The sequence below is a fragment of a genome, unplaced genomic scaffold (assembly GCF_019419815.1).
Source record: "Pyrus x bretschneideri cultivar Hongxiangsu unplaced genomic scaffold, Pyrus_bretschneideri_v1 Contig32, whole genome shotgun sequence".
In the NCBI taxonomy this organism is placed as follows: Eukaryota; Viridiplantae; Streptophyta; class Magnoliopsida; order Rosales; family Rosaceae; genus Pyrus; species Pyrus x bretschneideri.
The window spans coordinates 4,795,976-4,810,207 of NW_025999635.1; the positions used below are offsets into that span (position 1 = coordinate 4,795,976).

Genomic DNA, 14,232 nt, shown 5'->3' on the forward strand with positions numbered 1-14,232 from the left:
CCTATTTCCTTTTTAATTTTCTTATTCACTAATATTGTATTAACGATAGATTTTGTTACATGTCATGCCATGCAAGGACTCAACATATTTTTACCAATGTAGTAAGATCATCTTCAATCCTTGGGGATAAAGCTTAAAAATATAAGGTCGAAAATTTTAAGCTATAATCCAAAATCTATTTTTCTCTTCCAACCCTTGGCCTAAAACCTAAAATTTTTAGCCCAGAAAATTTGAGTTTTCACCCATAAATAGTTTTTCTGCTCTAACCCTTCCGACCTGAACTTTTAGCCCTAGATTATTAAAAAATGAATTTAAACTAATTTCTTTTTCTTAAAAGTAACATTTTTAAAATAAAAAATATTATGTAGACTATCCTAAGTTAATTTTATGAACATTTTAACCTAAAAATATTTAGATTCTGACAAATACTGAAAATTCACCAACCGACACCATGAAACTCGTTAAACACCATGAAAAAATATGAAACAAATGAAAGATTTTTTTTAATTACTTTAGTCGTTAGATTTAAATTTGGGCCGTTAAATTTTTTTTTTTTAACCGTTGAATTTCATCAAATTAGATCTTAACCGTTGGATTCAATGAATTTATAAATATAAAACTAAATAAAATATACATTTATGGTGGACCAGTTTCACTAATCCTTGGTTAAATCCTAGGCTAAATTTGGCTTCCATTTGAGTTTTAGGTTTTAAGCCACATTTTAACATTAGGTTGGGTTGAGTTTTGAGGGGGAATAGAAGTGAAAATTTGAGTTTTAGCCTAGAGTTGGAGAAGGCCTTATAGCTTAAAATTTTAGGCTAAGCTTATTAAATAATGATTTTAGCCTTTTTTTTTAATAACTTTTTTAAAAATAAAATTTATGTAGATTATTCTAATTTAGTTTTATGAACATTTTAATTTAAAAATATTTAAATTCTGACAAGTACTTAAAAATCATACAAATACATAGGTATTTATAAAGTTTTAAGTCAAATTTGATTTAAATAATTTTCTTAAATTATTTTAGACGTTTAATTTTGGTTTGTCAAATCTTTTTTCTACTTTTAGATTTGATCTCATTTGATCACAGCCGTTAGATTGCGAGTAAAATACAAAGAAATGTTTGAAATATAACAGTTTGGTGGGTCCATAATACAAAGTGTGTACTTTTTCTTCTAAAATACTGACATACAAATAAAACTAAGCAAAATGTAAGAGGCTATAGACATAAGGGCAAATGCACGATTACAACATAAGAAAAACAAAGAGCGCAGCTACGGCATACAGAGGCCGTCTGTGAGCAGATTTCCGGGCGGAAGAGGAGGCGGTGTTGCACCAGTTAAAGCCGTACCAAAGATCATTGGGAATGAAGGTGTTGTAGCTAAATGTAACAGCCCTGGAATTGTGGCCATAGATTTTCACATTCTCAGGCTTCCAACCATCCGGTCCGGATCTGTAGACATACAAATAGCAGATTTGGTATGCACAGGGGCCGTAAATCTCAAATGTGTCTGTAGAACACCGTTCAAATGTTCTTGAAGATGGATCATCCAATCGCGGCGCATAAATCTGAACAAGAAAAATGATCCTGATAATTTGTATATGCAACCAAAATCTAATATTAGCATTCACATTTGTCCGCATTAAGTTGGTTCTATAAGTTCAGATGTATATGCAACCAAATCAAAACGCCAATGCACTGGCTTCACATTTAACACATCAAATTCATTCTAATCAGTTTAGATGCGCATGCAACCATGTATAAATTCCTAATACATTGGTTTTGCTCAACATACTCAACCCAAACTTCAAAAAGGTGCACTTCTGCTAATGGCCAATTTGAGACTGTTATGCGCAAATGTCTTGAAAGGCATGCAATTGCGTGCCTTGCGCAAGGTGTCACTGAAACTCCCTAGGCGCAGCCATCGAAGGCGAAAATTCAGAAAGGCGTACGCCTAGAGTTACGCCTTGCAAAGCCCTAAATGCCTTCGCCTCTGAAAAGTAAAAACATTGCTCTGCGCTATTGCTAGAAGTGTTATTATTCCAAACATGCCAAAACTCCTAAATATATACCTACATGTGTTTACACGAAGCACTTCTACAAAGAAAACAGGCCCTAAGACAACAAAATACAATTCCTGTTGAGTAGGATTTTGAAAACACTTTTTTTTTGCTTGTTTCTTGCTCCACTTAATCATAACCGAGCGTAACATGCATTTTCAGATTCATATAGCTGACCCTATTTAGTGAGAAAAGGCTTTGTTGTTGTTGTTGTCGTCGTTGTTTCTTGCTCCACTTAACACAAAAAAGATTAAGCTTAATCCCTTCACTGAGGTTAAAACAATAAAAATTGAAACCCCAATTCCTTCCATCTTCTAGAAAAATAGAATTACCAATAACTAGGCTTTGAATTTCGACAAACGGATCGGTCTTAAATTCGAAGATAAACCCAAATTTTCTTTTTCAATTTCAATTTTCTTCTTATTTCTTTGACAACCCAAGTTGGACGATCAATTCTAAACACGATCATATTACATGATTAAGATTTCAACACTGTTTTCTGATAAATTAACATGAAAAACTGAGTAGGTAGAAGAACAAACCTGGTTGCCATAAGCATCCCCAAAGGAGAGACTGATCTGATCCCTCGTGTACCTCGTCGAGGAGCAGCTCGTGGTTATCACCGCCGTGTACGAACAAGTCCCCGCATTCTTTAGCACCAAAACAATCAAAATTATCAACAAAAAAATCACAAAAATCAAATTAAATTAAAGGAAATTTAAGCTTTGCAAAGTGCTGTACCTGGACGTTGCTGACGTTGAAGCCCTTGGCGGCAGCTTCGGGACGTATGATGCTTAGCTTGGCCTCTGAGAGCGTGAAGACGACGGAAGCTTGGAGGAGAAGAAGAAAAGAGAACGCTCTGAACATGTTTGATGATTTGCTGCAGAGAGAATGCGACGGCGACGGCGACGACTTGCGGGATGCGGAGGAGTCAAAGAAAAGCATGCGTCAGGGAGTGGAAGATGATATTTTTGTGGGCACCGAGTGTTCCGGCGGTTTAATACTTAATAGAGTAAATCATTTATGTCCGTCAAGACAAGTAAGGGCAAATCCGTCTTTCGAAAATATTGGCTATATTTTTTGAGTTTTTATAAATCGGAAAATCCTTTTTGTGCTAGAGACATACATACACCAACAAATACGTGGATATAATTGTAAGGTGTGGCGGGTGGAATACAAATTCTTTTAACAAAGGGATCTGAGGTGGTTTTGCCGTGGCAGTTTAATCTTTTGAAATTGAAAAGGCTCATTAAGGTATTTTAGTCATTCTTTATTTATTATTATTTTGTGATTCACATCATAATTAAAATTAAAACATATTCTGTAAGATACGTGTCTAGAGTTCATCATCAATCACATAGACCACTCCATTTCATGACTTCCCAATTTCCACCATCCAAGTAAACGGAAAAGAAGAAAGTTCGAGGCAACTTCGATCTATTTGTTGTTTCGTGTACAAGCAACTCTCCTTTCCCTTTCTACGAGTTCCATGTGAGCCGACTCAACAATATTAAAAACAACTATGTTGTTGCATGTTAATTGCAAATGGGCCAAGAAACTAACCCAACCAAGCTACCAGCCCAAATATTGTTTGGGCCAGTTATCAGCCTAGTTTTTTTGTTTTCTAAGATCAGAAATATTGGTCCTCGCGTCCATGTCATACTGAAAAAATTTGAGTCCGCTGTGTGATTAACCGCATTTCCGTTGGATTTGGATTCCCTCAGTGCAATTCGGGAATCAATGCACAATAACAGTTCATTAAATATCGTACGGTCACAATTAAATATTTTTTATATTTTTAAAAGTAAAACAGCTTCGTTTTGCATGAAAAATATTTAATTATGACCACGCAATCTTTGATGAACGATCCTTGTGCATTAATCCTCAGGATCCCCAATGAGGGATTTGGAGAGGATCCAAATTCATTTACGATCGAGAAGAAATGGACAAAAGGTTTGCATAGGCACACTACAGAAGAGAACCAGCCTATCCGACTTCGACATGCATTGACTCCCATAGTTTGTGAATTGTGAGAGTGCCTACTTTACGAATATCTAGTTATGATGGTAAGTCAAATTAATCATGTATTGACATACGTTTAGATGCTTATATTCATTATCGTAGAAATTGGGTTCAGGTTCCTCTTCTCGTCGATAGACTCTAGACGTAAACGAAAGAGTATGGTTAGTTCGATAAATTCCTACATTTCTATCTCTAAAATGTTTGGATTTTTTAAAACTCCACGGATATTGTCACATCCATGCTTGGGTTCCACCACATTCCGAGTTCGACTCCACCGTAACACAATATTATTCGCTTTAAGCCCCGATCACACCCTCACGGCTTTGTTTCTGGTAACTCATATAAGAACTTCTTAGTTGATCACCCATCCTGTGATTGCTTTCGTGCGAATTCGCTTAACTTCGGAGTTCGTACAGAACCCAAAGCCAGTGAGCTCCCAAAAGACCTCGTGCTAAATAGAAATGGAAATATATATATATATATAAGGTTTACAAGATCCACTCCCATAAACAATGTTGGATATTACAAATATGCAGAAGAAAAATACTATCCCCCTCTCAAACCAAAGCATAACTTTTACTCGTTTTTTCACATGATGCTGCACAATTAACTTGAATACAGTTATTTCAATTCGTCTCCATTTTTGAAAAACAATTATCTCCCTTAAATGGGATTATTCTCCTTGAAAGACTCAAAGTGGATATTGGGTTCCTTTATCAACATAAAGGCATCACTACCAAACTCCTTCCCACCAATAATGCAAGAATTTGTCAGTGTGCCAGTAACACGACCATATACATAAATTATCATAATATTAGTGATTGAAAGTTTTTTCAGCATCCAACCATTTATATGATGACACTTTATATACTTGATCATGTGCCCTGACACTGAAAAATCCCTCCAATAATGCACCTTATGAAACTATCAAGTACCATCCATATGCTCATTTAGCAATTCACTATCTTCTATAGTGGTGCATGAACCATTTATTTGGACGCATATAAAACCTACTTGACCACTTTATGTCCCATTCTTGCTTGTTGGTCCACACTTATATACTTTATCACACACTTTGCATCATCTCCAAAGTTTAAAGTGGCCACCTAATTCAATTTATGGAAGGGGTGTGCTATCCACACGGTCCTTTTTACTTCTCACACACCTCTTATTAATTTATGTCATTTGATCTTATTAAATTCATCTGATCCGACAGTCGAAAATTAAAAAGAGATATGAGAAGTAAAATAGGATGCGTGAATATGACATTTGCAACAAGAAAATTTAAAGGAAGATGTAAAATACACAAATCTCCCCAACTGGCACTTTTGTATTGCAAAAATTTAATTTATACTCTCTCAGTCACATCAAAATTAAAATAACAACTAGGCAATTAAAATCTACGTCAACAAATCAAGATACATACGCGAGCATTACTAAACACTAATACAAAATAGTTATTAGACCTCTTTTAAGTTCAATGAGTGACAAAAATTTAAATCGATAGTCAACTTGCTATACGTGAGGCGGTTTTTCGCTTGACAGTGGCAAACATATATCTCTTCTCCTTGCTAGCACATTACGAATTGAATCACACACTGCCTCTTCAAACACCAAAACTCGAAACAATTCACGATATATCGATACCTATCTGTCCATCACAAATGCTACATGTAACACAAGAATTCAAACAAACTCCAGTGTGATAATTTATTCTTCTCCATCCATGTCCATCCACTTCCAACCAAAAATAATGGATCACTTACAACTTCACCATGCCACACCACCAAACTATCGCTACTAAAATTCGAGCGTCTTCGTTGGTACACGATCGGTAAATTTGTACGTAAATTTATACCCGTGACAACTGGTCGTATTTGTATCTAGTAACCAAAAATATCACTAAAATAACTGGTACAATGTAGCAAAAATTTAGATACACAAACTGTAAAAACTAAAATAATTAAATGACTGCTTCTCCGTTCCCATGGCCCTTATCCCACAAATCTGGGAATTTGTTTATCCCCCCAGTTTATCTGACACAGATAAATAAAATAAACAAAAAGTGAAAAAAAAAATAATAATAATCTACCCGCCCGACTCTACCCCGGCCATTTTCTTCTATTTCCACCTGAACCCCAACTCTCCCTGCTGCTTGAACCTCCTGATGACCCCTTCCAGGGCAATGTCAAAAGCGTCTTTTACCGTCTCCAACCCCTCCTGCGGTTTCGCATACAGAAAATTCGGTATATAATCGATTACTTTCTCTCTCATTTCTTTCACCTTCTCTCTGCTAATTCCTTGTAGAACATTTTTTATCGAGGCCGTACCGTTTATAACCGCTTTACGGTCTATAAAAACAGAGTAACTATCCGGTTCGCCTGGTAAAAACCACTCGTACTGTATGTACGCGGTCCGCCTCCAGAAAAAGACCGGGATCGAACCGGCCACCATGCAGTCGAAGATGGACCGGCGGGTGAAGCTGTCGCCCCGCGGCTGCAAACAGAAATCCGAGTCGAGAAAGGTCTCGAGAATCGCAGAGGTGCCGTTGGAGCATTTGGTCCCCGCACAGTCCACCACTCGGCACGTGTCCGACTCCTTTTGGCAGTGACTCAGCAGCAGCCCCCTGAAGTCATTCTTTATCGCGCCGCGCTTCGCTCCGGCGAAGCAGAAGAGCTTCGAGCGGCTGCGGTTTCGGACGAAGTTCTGCCAATCGGCAACGTCGGAGTCCGACCTCGGGTGGAATCCGATAGGGTAGGGAATACCGACATCGAAATAGTCCCACGGGTTTCGCTCAATCAGGAGGCGCGTGATGTTTCGCATCCCTGGGAGGTAAATGCAGCTAGAGCCCCAATCGTCGTTTTTGGACCGTCGAAAGTCCCACGTAATCCGGCCCATCGTGATAAAGTGATCCCAGCCATCTGATTTTTTATATGACGGCTGGTCCTGGACCCACCGCAGCATCATCTCGCAGTGGCGGTCGCGGTCCTGCGCCGTACTGGAGTTCGACCACAAGTACTTGCCCACCGCTAGTCCAGCGTAAAAAGGGATGTAGAACGCCGTAGCAGATTCGGGCTCCATGACTCGACACTTATGATTGAGGATCCGATTGTGAAAAATCACCTCCGAAACGAACTGGTCCGTCCAATACCACGCCGGCACAAGATTATCCGGCACGATTCCCTTGATTCCCGTCGCTTTCTGCCCGAGGCCGTCGTTCGCTAAAGCTTTGCAGCGCGAGCTCCACGGATTGAGGTCGTCGCAGTTCTGTAAAATCTCTTGGTTGAGGGTTTTGGGGAGGTCGTAGACAAAGACCCGACCCGACCCGCATTCATCTTCCGGTTCGGGTACAGTTAATGGTAACCGGACAGGTTGAGGGGAGTAGGTAGGCGATAAATGTTGGCGGGCGAAGGGGAGGGAGCGGAGAGTGAAGAGGAGTAGGACCTGGAGGGCAAGTATAGCGAAGAGCAGGCATGTCCGCGGCTGGTGGATGAGTTGGAGGATCGAGTTGAACGAGTTTACCTTGTCGAGGCTTTGGGGCCGCTTGGCTTGGGGCTCCGGAAACTTGTGGTCCGATACCGAAAACATGTGGTGGAGCTGGTAGGATTCTCCGGCGAGCTTAACCGGAAAAAGTGGTGTTTTGTGGTGGAGGTTGGGAGAGAGAAAGGAAAGTGGAGCTCTTTTGTTTGTTTCGAGTGGGAGGAGTGCGTGGCCGTGAAGATTGAAGAAGGAGATCGAGGAAGGGGACACGTGTGCGGTGTGACGACAGGCTGCTACTGGAACCGACACAGTGTGAACCGGCACGTGGCAGCTTGTAATTTGGAAGTACTTGTTTTGGAAGACGGTGAAAGACGGGGAACGACATGGATCATCTCCAGATATGCATCCTAATCCAATCCGGATGTTTAAAATTTGATCCAACGGTTAAATTTATTATAATTTTAAAGTAGGTCTCTATTTATAATCGTTAGATCAAATTTTAATGATCCATATTGAAGAATCCTTAGGATTAGGATGCATGGATCCGGAGAGGATCCATGTCCGACGGGGAAGGAGTGAAATACACGTGAAGGGTTTGACGTAGCTGTGGCACGTGGTGCGTGACATGAGCGCCTAAGACGGAGATTTTACCGCCTGTTAGATTATGTAAGATACGCCGTCGTTTTGGAGTACGTTCAGCGTATGCAGAAGCGTAGAATACGGAATACGGGGGCGGAAGAAGTACTGCTGGTTCGTTGGCGCGTAGAGATTGAGTGGCGTCGGTGGTGGGGGTGGCAGCTGTAACGATGGAGACTGTGGCCCCTTCGGGGTGGACCGCCGACAAAACAGTCGTCTCTGGCGGTGATTTTCCACATCCAGTAATACAAGTGGCAGATTATTAACGGTGGAGAAGGTGTAAGCATTTCCCAAGTGGGTTCTAATTGAATTTTGCAAATTACTTAAAAACTTAATTAACAAGTTTGAAAATTACATCTTATGGTCTAATTTAATGGTCTGTTTAATATTTGTATTTAATTAATAATCACAAGTAGTCCAGTGTAAATACGGTAGAATTTCATAATCAAATTTATTGTCTGGTTCTAGATTTAAGGCACAATATTGACAAACACACGAATGATTCTCCCGTTGAAAAATTAAAAGGAAGTGTGCTATTGTTTTGAGGGCTGAATGGAAAATTTGTTTGCATCTTGGCCCTTTTTTTATTGCTGGAAGAGTGTGATTGTTCACCATAAGCAAATTCCAACTTTTTTTATGTTCCATTGCTAATCAAAATACTAGTTAATTAGTCATTGGAAAACGTTAATTAAATGGCCTTTTTAATACTCCACTGAACAGCATATGGGTGGGAATCCTGGATGCTTCTGAGAATTATTTTTTTTATTTCTTGCACTAATGAGAGGGAAATTTTAGAGAGAAGTGATGCTATAAATATTTATGTCTTGTCTTTTTGAACGCAAAGAAATATTATTTAAATTACAGGAGTGTGCGATTGAACTTAAATACGTAGACTAGGGAACATATAACATTGTTTTAGTCAACCACTAAACACAAGACTACTATGTTTATATGTCATCGTTGGTTGCTTTCAAATGTAAAATCTGTAAATACTAAGATTGGATCATTCATCGAAGGTTTTGTCTTAGTTTAAGACAAGACCAAATATTGTGGTGTAAATCAAATTTGTACTATAACTTAAGTTGGAATTTGATTAATAATTAAAAAAAAATTTTAGTCAAAATGATCCCTAAGATTAACATAACTCCTCACTTTGGTCCATAAAATTTGAAATCAATAGCAGTGGTCCCTGAGTTTGTCTACCATCAGTTATTTTGTTCCTACCGTGAAAAAAATTATGTTAAATAAGGACCTATAAAATAACAAATACCATCAATTTAATAAACAATTGACCAAAATGATTTGACAAAAATTGAAAGCATTTTTGTCATTTTATTGTTATTTAATAGAGATTTTTTTTACGGAACGATCAAAATGATTAATGGTGGACAAATACATGACCACTTCTATTGTTTTCAAACCTAATGAACCAAAATGAAGAAGAATTATACCAATCACATGATCCATTTTGGTTGAAAAACCTAATTAAATTAAAAATTTATATGGTATAAGATGTGCCAATATTTTTATATTGTATAAGATTGGAGCGTTGGACACGGAGACACCATAGTTATTGAAACCTAAAAATAAGGTTGCATGTGGAACAACTTTCATGTCTTCCCATAATTGGTGCTTGCTAGTCGTTTTTCAAGATCTATCAAATGGAACAGAAACTAACAACTAATCCATGCGACTTTTTTTTTGAGATTTAACCAATGTTGAAATATAATATTCTAATGAAATTGAGATCCTAAGAGAAACTTACATACAACTGGAATGTTAGGGAAGCAGTCACAAATATATCCTGCAACATTCCCCCTAGCTTATGGTTGAGCCTTTTGCTGTGTGGGCGGTTTTGCCTCGTCTTTTTAACTTTTATGCGTAACATAGCATGATTGAATTATCGTCATTGTTACATTACAATTGTGTGTAAGGGACTCAGATCCACTTTGGATCTCGGTGTCTAAAACAACCTACAAACTATAAGATCTGAGCCGTTCAAGAAAAAAAAAAAAAAGAAATTTGAAACATCAATTTTTCAAATTTTGTAAAAGGAATCAGTGTGATAGACTAATAGGAGTCTTGTGATCAAAATTGAGAGATCCAAATCTCTTGTTTTGCAAACTCTAAACATATAAATCGAGAGTGAATTTCAATTTACATTTAAGCTCTTTCTAAATTGATGCACAGAAAAATCTGATGATTTCTTTAATTTTTCTTCAATTTCCCAACGTTCTGAAAAAATTGCTTTACAATTCAACACGACTCGGTTCCGACTTGCCTTCAACGGATCGACTTGGCTTTATGTGCGACAATAACGTTGAAAAATTCCAAGTCCACTCCTGGTTTTGAATCGTGGACGGTTCTGATTAAATCAAAATTTAAATCTTCGTATTAGAGGGATGATTAGAAATGATCACGGTGCTCTCTTTTTCCTTTCGCTTTTGAACGGAACATCCACAACCCAACAACATCTGTTCCGCTTCTTTAACATGGTCATTTACTTTAATCATTGCTCTTAATGTCATTATTATTTAATGCCTCCCTCCACAATGAGAGGTTTTTCAGTATGCATGAAATACAGTCCAGTATATCGGGTATAATAATACAATTAATTGAAAACTTTTTAAAAAAATTCTAACTAATTGTATTATTACACCTAACACACTGTAACATTTCTCCTCCATGATGAACTCAAGCTGGCAAGAATGTGAAGTCATCAACAAACTTTCTAGTCCGAATGTATAATTTCAAGTATTTCACCAATTTTCCTTCTCAACTTTTACCCTATAGCTGATTTCGCCCTTCAACTTTTATTGTGACCAATTTTCCCCCATGATCATATTTTTCTCGCATTTTCCAACTTTTTAGTGAAAAATGTCACATTTCAAGAAAAGAACAGTACCAAATAACATTAAAGAAAGTAAAGATGGCAAACCAAAATAAAATTTAGAGGTCTTTTGATATGGGTCCAAAGTAACTAAAAATTGAACCTATTTCCAAAGTCAAAAGTTACTAAAAATTAAACCTATTTCAAAAGTTGACCTATAAAATTGGACCTATTCAAATTTTCCCTAAAATTTAAGACCGACATGTCACATTTTGGACGAAATGTGGCTAAACATGGGTTTAGGGGGTTGGGCAAAATAAGTTCTTCCATAATAGTTTGAGCGAGTGTGACACCAATATATAAGAATGTCAGCCTATGTTTGATCCCTACAACACTACTGCTACACTAGTGTGAGTTGAATATATCGTTATCACACTCATGAGTTCAATATATTTTGTATCACACTTTCCAACCCACGTAGTTTGATTCCTATATGAGTTCAGTGTATTGGTATCGCACTCACTTTTCCAGCCAATTGGCAAAATACTCAGCCAATTGGCAAAATACTCTTTAACAACCATGAATGTGCACATTCTCACAGAATTTCTAACATCGTTCTAACATAATCTTTTTTTGGGTTCTATGTTCAGGAAAGTACTTATACCTTCGGTAATTTAGCTACAACCTCCTTACGTTTTTGAATGGCGGAGCTTTAGAATTTGAACAGTTACCAAAACAATAAAAGGGTATTTTGCCACGGTACAAGTACTTTCTTGAACTGAGAAACCGAACACAGTGGAAAATCGATAAGGTTCAACATCCACAATCCGAAAGCAGTGAGCTTTAATTCACAGATGCTTCTGGCAATAGCGACCGAAAGCAAGACAACGATGACCCGTCACACAAATCTCGGGGCATCGCTTTAAAGTGGCTAGTAAAAGAAAGAGTGAAACTGCTCTTACTATTTGAAACGTGAAACGATTAAACGGCTCAACTAACATGTTCACATCACATATTATTCAGATTTCAAATGATACACTAAACATATTCATTCAACTTCCACATGATATAATCTCACATTTCAAAACCCATTTGAAATACTGACATACCTCGTCTAGCATCGAACTGCAACTCACTGCTTCTTGACGAGCAACGGTCCAACATTATCACCGGTAGCTTTATTGTGCTTTACATGACTTCCATCGCACAGCGGGAAAGTCCCTGACCTCCAACACCTATCCAACCACAAAACCGAAAACCCTAATTACTCTACTGAGCCTTACACTACCATACAAGCAATCAAGACACATTTTAGCCGGGCGCGCATAAAAACAAATGACAGAGTATGCAAAATGTAAATAGAATACGGCAGTGAACGAAAAACGACATTGAAATATACCACACACCGCCTTATTCTACATTTCGCATTCAGCAATCAGCAATGTCAGTCATGACAACTAAGACTAGAAATGTTCAAAAACCAATTTCGAGAGTAGCTCTTCTAGTTAAAGAAGCACTAATTGCAGCAATCGATAATTACGAAACTAAAATTTCGATAAGTTCTTCTCCAAACCACGAAAATTCAAACAATGCTCATTGTTACAGTCTAATTAGCACTAATCCTACAACAAAACTTCATGATTATACACTTCACATCTAAAGAATCAGTCACCAAAACTACAAAATTTTCCACAACTAACATGATCAAATAAGATAAGATGAGAGAAAATCGGTTAAAACGGTTTGGACATACGAACCAAAAACTTTAAATGCTCCAGTTAAAAATGCGATTACGTTGAAATAGATTCTAGTAAAAGACATAAAGTACTTGAAGTTAGCGGAAGAGTTGACGCTAAATTGAGTGCAGTGACAATTCTAAAATTCATACAGTCCATTCACTTAATGGGATAAAACTTTTAGAAAACTAAATTTTAATCCTTAAATAAGCTGAAGATTAGAAAACTGTCTTATACAAGATTAAAAATTGATTTTAGTCCTCAGACTCTATTTAATGACAACATATTAAATGTCTTCCTTTATTATTTATAATTTTATGGTGTTCATAAATTAAATTTTATGAAAATATTATAAATTAAAATTCTCATTGTGGTAATTATCTTATATAAAAAAAAATTTTATAAATTTTTTTCGATACACATGTTTTTACATATTTTCTTATCTACTACTAATTCATTATAATATACTTAGATACGAACATTTAGATATACTAAATTAGTATAATATGTTTAGATACAGATATTTCGGTACACTAATTTATTATAATATATTTAGGTACCAACATTTTGGTTCACCAGTTTAATATCATATATTTTGGTACAGACGTTTTGGTATACTAATTTAGTAAAATATATTATGATATGAACGTTTAGGTATATTAATTAGATAAAATAAAATAAAAATAATGAATTAAAATGTGTATAATAATAAATCATTTTAATTTTAATGTAATGACATTAAATAAGATATCTATTAAATATTAAAACAAAAATATAATATAAATTCGAATTAAGTGCACATAAGAGGACTGAAATTAATATCCAATCTCATACCAGGTTTTTATTGAATTTTAATCTTCTTCAAATTAAAGTTCAAAAACCCCTAAAACTTTATTATTGTTGTTCCACAATTAACACGATAAAATAATGAAAAATATAGCAAAACAAAATTAGAACTTACCTGCAATAAGCAGTGAGGGGCTTAGAGAGCTCAGGGACCAAAACAGTGTCCACAACCTTCTCCTCGGCCTTCCTAATTTCGGGGTTTATAGGCTGAGCCTCCGCTCTCACAACCACCACCGCCGGCTTCAGCCTCCTGCTACAACCACCGCCGAAAGAAGAGGATAAAGGGTAGGCCAACTGGGTCCCGAACGTGGTGGTCGATCTCCCGCTGCTCCGGTTCAAACCACCGCACGAAATAAACCCCGCAGTGCTCACAATCGACGCCATTGAAATGGGTTTCAGAGATTTCTAGCCCTTTCGCTCTCGAACAAGTGATGGGTTTGGTTAAAGGTTGGATTTTCTGGTTGGTGGTGTGGATGGCACACTCCATTGTCTATATTTATAGGGTTGGGTGGGTGGTCAATGGGAGAGCCACGTCACTCGAGTCTTATCGGTCGTCTGGTAGCTTGGGCCTTTTGGGCTCTGAATCTTTCGCAATGGCAACGGTCCAGTGTTGATAAGAGC

The 14,232-nt window shown here is 37.2% G+C and overlaps 3 protein-coding genes across 3 annotated transcripts; all 3 read right to left on the reverse strand.

The window, feature by feature from the left end:
- Positions 1 to 1,105: 1,105 nt before the first annotated feature.
- LOC103941250 (embryo-specific protein ATS3B-like) lies at positions 1,106 to 3,021 on the reverse strand. Its single transcript, XM_009351444.3, has 3 exons — positions 2,803 to 3,021; positions 2,604 to 2,711; positions 1,106 to 1,569 (listed from the first exon to the last, which is right to left on the reverse strand). Exons 1-3 carry the CDS (start codon positions 3,004 to 3,006, stop codon positions 1,246 to 1,248), a joined length of 636 nt encoding a protein of 211 aa, XP_009349719.1. The 5' UTR covers positions 3,007 to 3,021; the 3' UTR covers positions 1,106 to 1,245.
- A 2,938-nt stretch (positions 3,022 to 5,959) lies between these two features.
- Positions 5,960 to 8,007, reverse strand: LOC103935458 (xyloglucan galactosyltransferase XLT2). Its single transcript, XM_009345226.3, has one exon. The coding sequence runs from the start codon at positions 7,669 to 7,671 to the stop codon at positions 6,205 to 6,207; it is 1,467 nt and encodes a 488-aa protein (XP_009343501.2). The 5' UTR covers positions 7,672 to 8,007; the 3' UTR covers positions 5,960 to 6,204.
- A 3,966-nt stretch (positions 8,008 to 11,973) lies between these two features.
- Positions 11,974 to 14,010, reverse strand: LOC103941248 (CDGSH iron-sulfur domain-containing protein NEET). The gene is made up of 2 exons (XM_009351442.3): positions 13,727 to 14,010; positions 11,974 to 12,264 (listed from the first exon to the last, which is right to left on the reverse strand). Exons 1-2 carry the CDS (start codon positions 13,993 to 13,995, stop codon positions 12,162 to 12,164), a joined length of 372 nt encoding a protein of 123 aa, XP_009349717.1. The 5' UTR covers positions 13,996 to 14,010; the 3' UTR covers positions 11,974 to 12,161.
- Between the last annotated feature and the right edge of the window lie 222 nt (positions 14,011 to 14,232).